At 42.2% G+C, this 16,608-nt stretch overlaps 1 protein-coding gene across 20 annotated transcripts in view; it reads left to right on the forward strand.

Moving 5' to 3' along the window:
* bru3 (bruno 3) overlaps positions 1–16,608 on the forward strand; it is a 1,045,770-nt gene that overhangs the window by 992,625 nt on the left and 36,537 nt on the right. For 13 of the 20 annotated variants that reach the window (XM_070094553.1, XM_070094557.1, XM_070094554.1 and 10 more), the window contains 2 exons: positions 6,922–7,047; positions 9,372–9,530. The exons of 1 other annotated variant lie outside the window; for it this stretch is intronic. In XM_070094553.1, coding sequence (XP_069950654.1) covers positions 6,922–7,047; positions 9,372–9,530 — 285 coding nt within the window. The remainder of the gene's footprint in view (positions 1–6,921; positions 7,048–9,371; positions 9,531–16,608) is intronic. 6 more of the 20 variants (XM_070094562.1, XM_070094564.1, XM_070094563.1 and 3 more) reach the window with 4 other exon arrangements.

The raw sequence follows: 16,608 nt of genomic DNA on the forward strand, positions 1-16,608 counted from the left end.
ACTCTCCTTGATGCTGCCCCCCCCCTTCCACCCCATGTCCTTCTCTTCCCTGCCCTACCTCCATACCCCTCCCCCTACCTGCAACACCCTTCCTCACAGAAACTTCGTTCTGTGGTACAATGGGGCCAAAAAATAAGGCCGAGAGCTGGGAAGGATGATTGGGAAGCAGAGCTCAAAAAATGGGAGGAAGACTGGGGAAGGAAGCTAGAAGAGCTTGGATGGAGGATAGAGGAGATGATAGCTGCAGAGAGAAGAAATTGGGAGCAACATGCCTTAGTAGCAGAATCCAAGATACAGTGCTTAGAAGAAGAACTGAGCAATCTGAAACAGCCTAAAGAAAGAAATAACAGTACAGACATAACATCAGGAACTTCTACATCAGACACAGGCAAGGAGACTGGATGGAGCAAGGAAGCTATACTGTATGCAAAGGAACGGTCAGACCCACACGGGGCCAAGGCAATGACCAGGAGCACACTAGGAACAAATGAGAGACATTGAAGGAGCTAGGATATATGCAGGGACTCTACCAGACTCCTGCAGGGGCCAGGAGCAGCTGAGCAGGAAAGACAGGCCAATGAGCAATGGAGCCTCAGCTAGGGAAAGGATTGAAAGAAGGAACACTCAAAGGGAAGGAACTAAAACACTTCAGAGGACGCAGTGGGAGACACAGTGGGAGGAAGAAAGTGAGAGATCAGTTTTTGTCCATGGGCTCCAGGAAGCCGATGGGGAAACTTACGAGGAAAGAAAACAGGAGGAAATAAAAGTGACTGAAGGTATCATGAAGGCAATAAGCGAGGGCAATATGACCCAGGTGGAAAATTTTCGGAGAATTGGGTGGTTCACAAGGAGAAGGAAGCTGCCTCTCAAAGTAATTTTCAAGGCAGAATCAACTAGAATCATGATCCTGCAGGAGAAAACACGGCTGAGAGACAAACTGGAATTCCAGAGTGTGTACCTCGACCGAGACAGAATGCAAGAGGAAAGGAGGATACTGAAAGAGAGAGTGCAAAAACGAAAGGAGGATTGGGAGGAAGAGACAAAGAGAAGCAGTATAACCAAGACACAGGTAGGAGGGCAAACACACCCCCTAGAAACACCCGCATAAGGAATCCAACCACGACAACCCCAAGACAACTGAACAATCTAAGCCACCAGTCACACACCGATCCCTCTGTCCCCACCCCCCACACCACAAACCCCAACCCTACAGCAACCCCCTATGGGAACTCTACCCCCTCCACAACCCCCCATAGGCCCCAGCCAGGGCTCCTGCTCTCCTCACCCAATATCCTCCCAGGACCACAGTTTTGGAACAGAAGTTGAAGGTTTGGTACATGAATTCTGATGGCATAACGAACAAATATGAGGAGTGGCATGAAAGAATCAATGAGAAGTCCCCAGACATAGCATTCACAGAAACAAAACTCATTGAGACAATAACAGATGCAGTCTTCCCACCAGGATATCAGATCCTGAGGAAAGACAGAAGGAGCAGAGGGGAAGGAGGGATAACACTGCTCGTAAAACACCAATGAAAATTTGAGAAAATGGGAGGCATGGACGAGATTGGAGGAAGAAATACATAGCAGGTACACTTCAGTCTGGGAAGCACAAAGTAGTTATTGCAGTGATGTATAATCCACCACTGAACTGCAGGAGGCCAAGAGAGGAATACGAAGAGAGTAACAGAGCAATGGTGGACACACTGATTGAGGTGGCAAAAAGAGCTCACTCAAGCAGAGCAAAATTACTGGTTATGGGCGATTTCAATCACAGAGAGATCAATTGGGAAAACCTGGAACCACACGGGGGTCCCGAAACATGGAGAGCCAAGATGATGGATGTGGCACTGGAAAACCTCATGCATCAACATGTTAAGGATACTACCAGAGAGAGAGAGGGAAGAATGAACCAGCAACACTGGACCTTGTGTTCACCCTGAGCAGTTCAGACATTGAGGACATCATATATGAGAGACCCCTAGGAGCTAGTGACCACGTGGTTCTGTGCTTTGAATACATAGTAGAGCTATAAGTGGAGAGGGTAACAGGAGACAAACGGGAAAAGCCACACTATAAACGGGAGGACTACATAGGTTTGAGGAACTCCCTGCAAGAGGTTCAGTGGGACAGAGAACTTGTAGGAAAGTCGGTAAATGAAATGATGGAATTCGTAACAACAAAATGTAAGGAGGTAGAGGAAAGGTTTGTTCCCAATGGTAACAGAAATACTGGAAAGACCAGAACGAGCCCCTGGTTTACCCGACGGTGTAAGGAGGCAAAAACCAAGTGCAATAGAGCATGGAAAAAAGTACAGAAGGCAAAGAACACAGGAAAATAAGGAGATTAGTCGAAGAGCCGCCAGAAACGAGTATGCACAGGTAAGAAGGGAAGCCCAGCAACAGTATCAAAATAACATAGCATCGAAAGTCAAGTCAGACCCGAAACTGCTGTACAGCCACATCAGGAGGAAGACAACAGTCAAAGACCAGGTAATCAGGCTGAGGAAAGAAGGTGGGGAACTCACAAGTAACGATCACAAGGTATGCGAGGAGTCTGGACATCATCTCCCCATGGGTCCTTAGAGAAGGAGTAGGCCTGCTGAGTGTGCCACTAACCACAATCTTCAATACATCCCTTGAAACTGGGCAACTACCTGAGGTATGGAAGATGGGAAATGTAGTCCCCATATTTAAGAAAGGAGACAGAAACGAGGCACTAAACTACAGACCAGTAACTCTGACGTGAATAGTATGCAAAGTCATGGAGAAGATTATCAGGAGAGTGAAGGAGCTCCTGGAACGAAACACGATTATAAACAACAACCAGCACGGATTCATGGAAGGCAAATCCTGTGTCACAAACCTTCTGGAGTTTTATGACAAGGTAACAGAAGTAAGAAACGAGAGAGAGGGGTGGGTTGATTGCATTTTCCTGGACTGCAGGAAGGCCTTCGACACAGTTCCTCACAGGAGATTAGTGCAGAAGCTGGAGGATCAGGCACGTCTGACAGGAAGGGCACTGCAATGGATCAGAGAATACCTGACAGGGAGGCAACAACGGGTCATGATACGTTATGAGGTATCACAGTGGGCTCCTGTGACGAGCTGGGTACCACAGGGATCAGTCCAAGGACCAGTGCTATTTTTAATATATGTGAATGACATGGTGGAAAGGATAGACTCAGAAGTGTCCCTGTTCGCAGATGATGTGAAGCTAATGAGAAGGATTAAATCGGATGAGGATCAGGCAGGACTATAAAGAGACCTGGATAGGCTGGACACGTGGTCCAACAACTGACTTCTCGATCTCAGCCCTGCCAAATACAAAGTCATGAAGATTGGGGAAGGGCAAAGAAGACCGCAGACAGAGTATAGGCTAGGTGGACAAAGGCTGCAAACCTCACTCAAGGAGAGAGATCTTGGGGTGACCATAACACCGAGCATGTCTCCGGAGGCACACATCAACCAGATAACGGCTGCAGCATATGGGAGCCTGGCAAACCTGAGAATAGCGTTCCGATACCTTAGTAAAGAATCGTTCAAGACACTGTACACTGTGTACGTCAGGCCCATACAGGAGTATGCAGCACCAGTTTGGAACCCAAACCTGGTCAAGCACGTCAAGAAATTAGAGAAAGTACAAAGGTTTGCAACAAGGCTAGTTCCAGAGCTGAGGATAATGTCCTATGAAGAAAGGTTGAGGAAAATCGGACTGACGACACTGGAGGATAGGAGGGTCAGGGGGGACATGATAACAACATACAAAATACTGCGTGAAATAGGCAAGGTGGACAGAGACAGGATGTTCCAGAGAGGGAACACAGAAACAAGGGGTCGCAATTGGAAGCTGAAGACTCAGACGAGTCACAGGGATATTTGGAAGTATTTCTTCAGTCACAGAGTCGTCAGGAAGTGGAACAGCCTAGCAAGTTATGTAGTGGAGGCAGGAACCATACATAGCTTTAAGACGAGGTATGATAAACCTCAAGAAGCAGAGAGAGAGGACCTAGTAGCAATCAGTGAAGAGGCGGAACCAGGAGGTGAGTCTCGACCCCTGCAGCCACAATTAGGTGAGTACGCACACACACGCGAGTATTAGTGGCGTACATACATTAAGAAGTCCTCGCCCTTCCTTCCTGTAATGTGTATTGTATTATGGAAGAAAAAAAGATCCCATCTTTTGTGACTAGTTCCATCAACTAATAATTAACAACTAAGTTGTCTTGTATATTCATGAGTCTCAATAAACGGTTTACGGCCATTTTATTGAGACGATTTTTGTCCACCTGTTAATTTAATGTGTGTGTGTGTGTGTATATATATATATATATATATATATATATATATATATATATATATATATATATATATATATACATATATACATACACACAGTGCAATATGCCGGGTGAGCACCCCGGCATAATGCCGTGACGAGAATCAAAGGCTTACCATATAAGGGGGTCTTTTTTCGTCAGCGCATTATGCCGGGTAGCAGCCGTTAGCACGACGTCACGTCCTGCCGCCACACTCCACAGTGACTCCTCAGTGCTCACGTGGCTGCCATGGTGAGAGGAAGTGTTGCGCTTTTGTCTCTCATCCACCCCATCTTTTGCCCGGTGTTTCCTTTAGTTTTTGGGCTATACATGTTTGATTATGGGTAAAAGGAAGTCTTTAACACCTGAAACTATAGTTCAAATCATAGGGCTTCACAAAGCTGGGCACCAGACAAAAGAAATAGTGGAGAATGTTGGTGTGTGTGAGCGTTCAGTGAGAGACTGGGTGCAGTGTTTCAAGGCTGGTGGCGGTGTTGAGTTACCGTCTGCCAAACCTCGGCCTGGCCCCTCGAAGAAGACATCTGTGTTAAAGAAACAGTTAGAGAGTACACCTAAGATAACTGCTAGAGAACTGAAAGACAAGAACCCACATCTTTTCTCAGGTGTCTGTAAGAACTGTTAACAGACGTGTGTCAGAACTGGGCTACAGTAGTCACCGCCAGGTTAAGAAACCGATCCTCTCCAAGCCACAGAAGAAACTTAAGCTGGATTATGCAAAGAAATATCTTCACTGGAATCCTCAACAGTGATCTGAAGTACTTTGGAGTGATGAAGCAACTTTCACTGTCACCTGTAACCGTGAGGGACATGAACCGGCCCAGAGATAGTGACCTGCTAGATCCAGGCTACACCTGTGGGACCACCAAAAACCCAGACTTGCTCATGGTTTGGGGGTGTTTCAGTGCTCACAGTGTTGGTGAACTCATTGTGCTTCACAAAAACCAGTATATGAACCAGTATAATTATCCGGAGTTATTGTGTGACAATTTACCTGAGGCGTTTGACAAGTGTGGGGCTACGGTGTTTATGAAGGACGATGCACCGTGCCATACCACCAAATCTGAAGTTCAGTGGCTTAAGGACTGTGAGGTGAGGTTCTGTAATGACTGGCCAGGTAATTCCCCAGACCTAAACCCTACTGAGAACTTCTGGAAAATAGTGAAACAAAGTTTACTGGGCAAGGATATCAGTTCCATCCTGCAGCTGGAGGCTGCTCTACATGAGGCATGAAATAATATACCTCCCCAAACCTTCAAGAATTTGTGTGAGACTCTTCCTACATTGCTGAGGGACGTAATTAAGCGTAAAGGACGCTGCACCAAGTATTTAAACCTCAGTAAGTGTGCAAATATATATATTACATCTTTCGTGGTATGTGTTTGTGTTTTGGTACGTGTGAGGGGGAGTGGCGGCATAATGCCGTGACTAGCACTATATATTCTGTGAGAATTGATAAAGTCCAGGGAGGACGAAACGTCCTCTTAATGTTTTGCCACAAACCGCGTATTGTCTCTTACTAACATACTTGTCAGTATTTAATATTTCTGAGATACATAGTGTGTCTGGTAAGATAAGAGACTAATAAGAGGTGTAGCTCTTTACTTCATACTCTTATGTGACTCTTAACTTGAGAGCAATATTTTTTTTTTTTTTTTACAAAATATATACAAGTAATCATCGGGAAGCGCTAAGAGCACATGGATTATACACCGCATAAAGAATGGGGAAGGTAGTTAAGTTGGATTTAAGGAAGGGGGAGGTTAGGTACGTTCCCTTGGATCAAGAGCCCCTGGCAGGCATCAAGGCACCGCTCTTGAGGGGAGGTCCTTGCATAATGAATGCTAATCATGAGTCACACTGTGTATGATGATGTGGTCTAGCCTAGCCTTGGTTCCTCAGATCCATCTGTCTTCAGTGATTAGAAAATATGATTAGAAATATCTCATATTACACCCTTTGATATAGAGATAGATGTGTGTGTGTTGATATTATTAAGCAGTGGGATATATCACAGATACTTTTGGAAAAAAATACTACTTTTCTTTTGTATTCGTCACTGATTTGAATGACAAAAAAAAAAAAAAAATTTTTATGCTACTGAATTCTAGCATATTAGAATTTTATACCACGTAGTTTTTTCTACATTTTTCAAAGTTAGTAGCAGTAATTTTAAAATAATTGAACAATTATTGAAACCAGTGATTAATTATTTTACCCAAAGTTAAGCCATTTTTTCCCACATGATTCACTGTACGAGCGCCGGATTAAAGAAAAGGGTTGGGAGTCACCGGGCAGTAAGTCACTCTTAATCCGGCCTGTACTGTATCATTTAACCGGGATATAAACATGAAATAATGGTAAATAACTTAACTATAGAAGAGCTTAGTACTTCACTGTCATGGTAGGAAATGTACTTCATAACCATTGGTTATAAGTTCATGGAAATATTAGCTATAATGCCCAAATCATTAAGATCTTCGCATTACACTACTGACATCATTCATTTTATGCGTAAGTTGTAAGTTATAATTAAAGCTCAAACATTTTTTTTTGTTATTTTTCATTATCTACAAACATCAGTAGTATCAAGCTCAACTGACATCATAGACCTTCAAGACAGGTCATACATTACCGACGCTAACAGACATCATTCCATCTTTGCAGCATCTGTGCCACTGGTGTGGGACTTACAGAGTTCAAAAGTTGGTAAGTTAGTAGAGAATGAGTCCCCAGACGACCCCCTAGTTTAGCTAATGATTGTGCGCCCGAATTCTATAACATTGTTGGAAGATTGGCAGAAACCTGACACACAGCAATTCAGAGACACGGGCAAAGCGAGAATTTGTTAAAAATGACGTTTCGCACTGCGACTTGATGAAGTTACTCGATAAAAATGTTCTCACTGAGCGAAACATCGTTTTTAGTGAGGGTTTGCTGTCTGTCTGTCTCTGTGAATTTCTCAAGTGTTGTTTAAAGATGCACACACTGTTCCTCATCATTATGTTCAACTCTGATTGTCAGTTGGTTGGTTCCTTTCTCCATTGTTTTGCTTTCAGAGACAACCAACTGCCATTCACAGTTGTCTTAACCTTATCTCCATGTTGCATAAACTCTAAGAATTCGGGCTCTGCTTACATTGCTTTAGAGTAGTATCTGGAAATGACTAAGTTATATTGGACTAAGCTCACCCCATCATCACATTTATACATATTTGGTTGGTAGGAGATAATGCTGGGTCATGAACTTTGCAGGATCAAAATTGTGTGGAAGAATAGAGATTCCTGATTAAATTCCTTAGGTCAGAAGTAAGATTGAGCTTCGAAAGTATTCTTTCTGAAATTTTTGATACTCGTGACTTTTATTAAGCTATGAATTCCCATAATTTTGTATATTTTTTGCTGAAATAGGCATATCTTATAGGTTAGCCTCGATGAAAAAAAAGCATAAAGTATTGTTGTATATATCAAAAAAAAATATTAAATTATACTTATCAGTTGAGTAAATAAATGCAGATCCTTGTTCGTTCATTTTAAACTTGGCTTTCTCCTAAAATCCACGTTCAATCATCTAAACCTTCCTTGTCCTCCTAGTCTGTTTCTTTGTGTACTGACGCCTTTACAATGTTTGTGGCACCTTTGTGATTCTCATCTTGATTGTTAGTCCAGACGGCGTTTGCAAAGTTTGTGTCAGATCAGGTTCACATCAACATACTTATAAAAGTTGTATATGTTTGGACACTAGGCATTAAATTTTGTAATTATTTACGTATTTTGTTTGAATAAATTACAGTACTTAGTTAACGCCGTTTAAATGTTCATCGCAACTTCGGTGTTGTTAGTGTTGCAAAGTTCCAGTGCTATAATTGTGTTTGTAATTGTCTGTTTATGTTAACAAAAGAAAGTGTTGATATCAGTATGCTGCTTTCTTATTAAAGCATTACACCTCTAGACTTGTTTTTACGCAAGTTTAACAACCATACTTGTATTACATTAATTAGAAGAGTTTTAGAAGAGGCTTTTGATCTCAGGTTAGAGAATCCTACTTGATAAAGAATGCCATTGACTCAAGAATTCAGTATACTATTTACTGACACTTTCTTTCTCTTGTGAGATGTCTGGGGGTGCAACGTCCTGTCAAAGTGACTGCTGTAATCTCACTACTTTTAACTTTAGCATTTTGTTTTCTCTTTCCCCCAAAGCCATTTTCCTTTGACAGGATGCTTACTAACCATTCAGTTCTTTTAACTAAATCTGTGCATTAATTTCAGGATTAAATGGGCCATAGGTATGTGGGTGAACATAACTGTTGACAGCATAGGACCCCTTTTCTTGCACTTGTAGGCTAAATAGAAATCTAATGCACAGACCTCTGTGATCTGTGGTTAAAAAAGGGACACTATGTACAGAGCAAACCTTGATGTACAGACAACATTTTGCTCTAAGTAGAGCAAAATGACTTGATGAATCTCTACTTAGAGCAAAAGATGGTAAAGATTTGTTTGGCACTTAGTGTCTCTTGCTATACTTGCTTTAGCTGGTATATCATTGGCCCTGTTAGTTATTATTGAATTGAGTTTATCATTTAATGAGTTTTGAGTGTTTAATTTTCAGAAGATAGTTTTAAGCATAGTAATATTGAGATTAAACTCTCATGAATACAGAACAACTTTTTTAAAGTTAATAGAAAGGGAAATAGCAGTTGCAATCATCTGGTTGTAAGAAATGTATCAACTTCAATATATTGAAGTTCAATGCTGAATATATAAGCAATTCTCCCCTAGAATTAAATGGGATACCAGGTATTTGTTTAATTGTGACTTTGGCTCTCTCTCAGCTCTAAGTGGATTCCATATCCATCGAGCCCTGACTTAGGTGGCTCTGTCCACCACCTGGTGCCTTGCATTTCCCAGACTGGTCCCAACCACAGGTTGTTCCCTACCCCAGGTGGCTGTATCCAACAGGCGCACTCTGCCCCTGGCGGACATTGTACCACCTACTTTGCGCCTCATAAGTGTTGCAATGTCTCCCCAGGTGCCAGTCAAGCTCAGCCAGTAAACGGCGCCTTGCCCTCCATGCCTTCCCCTACGATGCAGAATTTCAATATAGCTCCTCAGCCAGGGCCCAATAGCCAGCCAGGTGGGAGCGAGGGGGCTGTGTTTGCCAATGGCCTCCCTCAAACCTTTGCTGCACGTAAGAACTTTTCTAAAAACTTTCCACCAACAGTATCTCTATACATATGTTACTAGCCTGCTATATACAGATGCATTGCCAAGATTGACTTTTTTTTCTCCCTCTTTTGTTTTTGAAAGCTCGGCCTAATATATTATTTTTGAATTGTGACATAGCTTGTTGATTCCTGAGAAACAGAGACTGGAATATTTTCAAAGAAAATAGGACAGGAAAAATGTAGAGTGGATCAGATACCTAGTTCGTGAGCTGTAAGCTTATTTAATTGTAAGTTAAGACAAGTTCTGAAGAAAACATACAGAGGCACACGCACACACGCACTCATTCACTTGCATACTGAGAAAAAGAAATATGTATTAAAAAAGAATATTAAAATACACCTCTTTAGAAACAGTGGTTGACTGCTAAAATTGGATCCAAAAAAAGAAAGAATTTTATTTGGATGATTAATAATCAACACAGGATAACCCAAGAAAGCCAAGTATTGTAACTTATTTCTAGAAAGACCCTCTGTCCTCTTCCTCCAGGGACGACAGCAAGTATTCGGCTAACACCCAGAAACATATCTAATTACTGTTAGGTGAACAGGGACAGAAGGAGCAGGGAAACACCGCAGACAGTTTCAACTTGCCGATGACCAGACGCAGGTCCTTCACAACCAACCACTGACCACACAAGAGGTGGTTCTTCCTCTGTTAGATAAGACAATTGTGTACAGTTTAAGATATTTCTTAAAGGAAGGTTTGGCTCTGAGTGGCTTTACTATGTGGCTTTGAAACTACGTAAGTAATAACGAGTACATTATCTCTCGCTCACACACAGGGTAGACAGTACGTTATCTCTCGCTCACACACAGGGTAGACAGTACGTTATCTCTCGCTCACACTCAGGGTAGACAGTACGTTATCTCTCGCTCACACACAGGGTAGACAGTACGTTATCTCTCGCTCACACACAGGGTAGACAGTACATTATCTCTCGCTCACACACAGGGTAGACAGTACATTATCTCTCGCTCACACACAGGGTAGACAGTACATTATCTCTCGCTCACACACAGGGTAGACAGTACATTATCTCTCGCTCACACACAGGGTAGACAGTACATTATCTCTCGCTCACACACAGGGTAGACAGTACATTATCTCTCGCTCACACACAGGGTAGACAGTACATTATCTCTCGCTCACACACAGGGTAGACAGTACATTATCTCTCGCTCACACACAGGGTAGACAGTACATTATCTCTCGCTCACACACAGGGTAGACAGTACATTATCGCTCACACACTCGCTCACACACAGGGTAGACAGTACATTATCTCTCGCTCACACACAGGGTAGACAGTACATTATCTCTCGCTCACACACAGGGTAGACAGTACATTATCTCTCGCTCACACACAGGGTAGACAGTACATTATCTCTCGCTCACACACAGGGTAGACAGTACATTATCTCTCGCTCACACACAGGGTAGACAGTACATTATCTCTCGCTCACACACAGGGTAGACAGTACATTATCTCTCGCTCACACACAGGGTAGACAGTACATTATCTCTCGCTCACACACAGGGTAGACAGTACATTATCTCTCGCTCACACACAGGGTAGACAGTACATTATCTCTCGCTCACACACAGGGTAGACAGTACATTATCTCTCGCTCACACACAGGGTAGACAGTACATTATCTCTCGCTCACACACAGGGTAGACAGTACATTATCTCTCGCTCACGCACACAGGGTAGACAGAACATTATCTCTCGCTCACACACAGGGTAGACAGTACATTATCTCTCGCTCACACACAGGGTAGACAGTACATTATCTCTCGCTCACACACAGGGTAGACAGTACATTATCTCTCGCTCACACACAGGGTAGGTACATTATCTCTCGCTCACACACAGGGTAGACAGTACATTATCTCTCGCTCACACACAGGGTAGACAGTACATTATATCGCTCTCACACACAGGGTAGACAGGCTCACACACAGGGTAGACAGTACATTATCTCTCGCTCACACACAGGGTAGACAGTACATTATCTCTCGCTCACACACAGGGTAGACAGTACATTATCTCTCGCTCACACACAGGGTAGACAGTACATTATCTCTCGCTCACACACAGGGTAGACAGTACATTATCTCTCGCTCACACACAGGGTAGACAGTACATTATCTCTCGCTCACACACAGGGTAGACAGTACATTATCTCTCGCTCACACACAGGGTAGACAGTACATTATCTCTCGCTCACACACAGGGTAGACAGTACATTATCTCTCGCTCACACACAGGGTAGACAGTACATTATCTCTCGCTCACACACAGGGTAGACAGTACATTATCTCTCGCTCACACACAGGGTAGACAGTACATTATCTCTCGCTCACACACAGGGTAGACAGTACATTATCTCTCGCTCACACACAGGGTAGACAGTACATTATCTCTCGCTCACACACAGGGTAGACAGTACATTATCTCTCGCTCATCTCTCGCTCACACACAGGGTAGACAGTACATTATCTCTCGCTCACACACAGGGTAGACAGTACATTATCTCTCGCTCACACACAGGGTAGACAGTACATTATCTCTCGCTCACACACAGGGTAGACAGTACATTATCTCTCGCTCACACACAGGGTAGACAGTACATTATCTCTCGCTCACACACAGGGTAGACAGTACATTATCTCTCGCTCACACACAGGGTAGACAGTACATTATCTCTCGCTCACACACAGGGTAGACAGTACATTATCTCTCGCTCACACACAGGGTAGACAGTACATTATCTCTCGCTCACACACAGGGTAGACAGTACATTAGACAGACAGCACATTATCTTTCGCTCACACACAGGGTAGACAGTACATTATCTCTCGCTCACACACAGGGTAGACAGTACATTATCTCTCGATCACACACAGGGTAGACAGTACATTATCTCTCGCTCACACACAGGGTAGACAGTACATTATCTCTCGCTCACACACAGGGTAGACAGTACATTATCTCTCGCTCACACACAGGGTAGACAGTACATTATCTCTCGCTCACACACAGGGTAGACAGTACATTATCTCTCGCTCACACACAGGGTAGACAGTACATTATCTCTCGCTCACACACAGGGTAGACAGTACATTATCTCTCGCTCACACACAGGGTAGACAGTACATTATCTCTCGCTCACACACAGGGTAGACAGTACATTATCTCTCGCTCACACACAGGGTAGACAGTACATTATCTCTCGCTCACACACAGGGTAGACAGTACATTATCTCTCGCTCACACACAGGGTAGACAGTACATTATCTCTCGCTCACACACAGGGTAGACAGTACATTATCTCTCGCTCACACACAGGGTAGACAGTACATTATCTCTCGCTCACACACAGGGTAGACAGTACATTATCTCTCGCTCATCTCTCGCTCACACACAGGGTAGACAGTACATTATCTCTCGCTCACACACAGGGTAGACAGTACATTATCTCTCGCTCACACACAGGGTAGACAGTACATTATCTCACACACTAGACAGTACATTATCTCTCACTCACACACAGGGTAGACAGTACATTATCTCTCGCTCACACACAGGGTAGCAGTACATTATCTCTCGCTCACACACAGGGTAGACAGTACATTATCTCTCGCTCACACACAGGGTAGACAGTACATTATCTCTCGCTCACACACAGGGTAGACAGTACATTATCTCTCGCTCACACACAGGGTAGACAGTACATTATCTCTCGCTCACACACAGGGTAGATAGTACATTATCTCTCGCTCACACACAGTACATTATCTCTCTCTCACACACAGGGTAGACAGTACATTATCTCTCGCTCACACACAGGGTAGACAGTACATTATCTCTCGCTCACACACAGGGTAGACAGTACATTATCTCTCGCTCACACACAGGGTAGACAGTACATTATCTCTCGCTCACACACAGGGTAGACAGAACATTATCTCTCGCTCACACACAGGGTAGACAGTACATTATCTCTCGCTCACACACAGGGTAGACAGTACATTATCTCTCGCTCACACACAGGGTAGACAGTACATTATCTCTCGCTCACACACAGGGTAGACAGTACATTATCTCTCGCTCACACACAGGGTAGACAGTACATTATCTCATTATCTCTCGCTCACACACAGGGTAGACAGTACATTATCTCTCGCTCACACACAGGGTAGACAGTACATTATCTCTCGCTCACACACAGGGTAGACAGTACATTATCTCTCGCTCACACACAGGGTAGACAGTACATTATCTCTCGCTCACACACAGGGTAGACAGTACATTATCTCTCGCTCACACACAGGGTAGACAGTGCACTATCTCTCGCTCACACACAGGGTAAACTGGGAGAGAAAAAATCCGTAGTTATGCATAGCATTTTGGACTAATAATAATGGCAATAATAATAGTTACTGGATAATATTTGTAAGTGCAATATATACTAAACTTCATTTCATTTTGAAAAGGGTTAAAAAGACAATAAAAAAATGATATAATGATCACAGGTATTAAAAATAAAAAAATAAGGAAGATGGTGAAATTTATGACACAGATGTAAAAGTTTAATGACAATAAGAGAGTGACATCAGATATTTTGTTTAAGGAACAACATTAAGCACCGAAAAAAAAAAGTTTTTGTTTGAATTCAGTAAGTTATAATTTTGAGATTCATTTGGGTAGTTATTCCCTTTACGAAAATCAGAAATCATAATTAATAAAGAGCTTGATTTTGATTTTATAAGTCTTGCCAGAGGAGATAAAAATTATGTGAGTGTACAATAAATCCCTTCAAAATAAAACTGGCAAAAGTTATTAAATACATCGACAGACAGGTGGTGGAATTTATTGTCGACAAATGTCAAGTAATAAAAATGACAAAAAAAAAAAGATAGCATACCACCTGCATATTATAAGAAATAAAATATAGAAGAGGCAGAAAGAGGCACCTAGGGGCACTTATGGACAAAAATATTGTCTCCGGATCATACAAGTAAATTAATGAGAAATAAACTCTCTTATCTGCCAGACTTCACAGTTGCCTTCAGATATAAGGAGAGACGTGTTTAAAAACTGCATACACTGTGTGTTATTCCAAAATCTACTAAACCACTGCTATATACAACTCTCACAGAATTTGTACAGAAAAGAAACAGATGGCAGACTGCATCTATTTTAATTTTTAAAGTAATTATAATAATTATTATTATTGGGATTTTATAATTTCTGAGTGCCAGTTCTTTTGAAAAATTCACACACACTGTCTCACATCAAATTACAAATATTGTACAATAAAAAAAAATGCTAAAGTTTATATTGAAGAATGAGAATACCATCACCAGAAACATCAACTCTAAAAAAGAAACGTCTTCAACCGAGACTTGAAAGCATAAACAGATTCATGACTTAAATACTGGTAACCTCTTATACAGTCTGGCCCCTCAAGGGAGGTTCCTTGATGCTGGTAAGGGGCTCTTGATCTAGGGAATTGAATCTATGCTCCGGCTTCCTGAATTGAGCCTGAATACCTTCTATCTCCCCCCCCACACATGCGCTGTATAATCCTAGGGTTTAGCGTAGGGTTTTGAGTACGAGGCTCAGAAACATTCCAGAGTCTGATGTAAAAATAACAAGCACATCAGTAAAATACTTTGGAACTTAATACCTTGAAATATTAACAAACATTGTTTAAATTCAATTCTTGCGCTGATAAAGAGCCAGTGTGGCTGACATAAGTAGGGACTAGCGGGAACTCCAGGTGGGAGCATAAAAATACCAATATAGCTGAATGGTTCAGTTCAGACTGAAGTATTTTATGCAAGTAATTCGACAAATCCACAAACAAACGACAGCAAAAAAATCAACTCGAGAGGAAACAAACACGAAGATGAGGACGAAGACACACTGAATCATGATTCTGTCCAAATGCAGATCGTGAATATGAATGATAATTGCGACGTTTAATTATCTGCTTTTGATAACCTACCAAAGCAAAAATAACAAGTGGATTACATAGTTAAAGTCCAAAAACGTGCAACAAAATGGCTGCCAAAGATGTGACGCGCCGACCAAGAATGATGAAAAACATAATGTTCTTGTTAGTTCACAAGAGAGAAGATCATGAATAAAATCATTAAAGAATGATAACATAGATAAAAGATGGTTTCTTGGCAGAAACAACAGGGAAAAATAAGAGACTATAATTTTGAAGTGAGGAAGGATTATTAGGTTATGGGATCTAAGAGGAAGGTAGTGTGTGCTACACCAGTGGAATGGGATCCAAGAAGGATGTAGCACATGCTTCTACCACTTGAATGGGATCCAGGAAAGAGGTAGTTCATGCTACAACCATTGGAATAGAATTTAAGAGGACGCCAATGAGTGCTACAACCACTAGAATGGGTTCAAGAGGTGTTCCTGTGCGCTAAAGTCCTTGGGAGGCATATACAGTTTAATGACAGAATCCACACTTGAAGCAGCGACACCAAAACAATATCTCTACTCCTATAAACAGCAACTCTTCTCTTATAAACACTAACTCTACTCCTGTAAACAAAGTTAAGCACAGTAATTGCGATACGAAATCATTTGCACTCGTGAAACGCATCACTGCACACTTTACTGGACTTAATACTGAGGACAGGACACAATGAACTCTATTGTACCTACAAACACTGAAGACATGACACAACCATTATACCTACAAACACTGAAGACATGACACAACCATTATACCTACAAACACTGAAGACATGACACAACGAACTATTATACCTATAACACTGAAGACATGACACAACGAACTATTGTACCTACAAACACTGAAGACATGACTTAACCAACTATTGTACCTACAAACACTGAAGATATGACACAACCAACTATTGTACCTACAAACACTGAAGACATGACACAACCAACTATTGTACCTACAAACACTGAAGACATGACTTAACCAACTATTGTACCTACAAACACTGAAGATATGACACAACCAACTATTGTACCT

Source organism: Cherax quadricarinatus, chromosome 46, assembly GCF_038502225.1.
Source record: "Cherax quadricarinatus isolate ZL_2023a chromosome 46, ASM3850222v1, whole genome shotgun sequence".
Classification (NCBI taxonomy): domain Eukaryota; kingdom Metazoa; phylum Arthropoda; class Malacostraca; order Decapoda; family Parastacidae; genus Cherax; species Cherax quadricarinatus.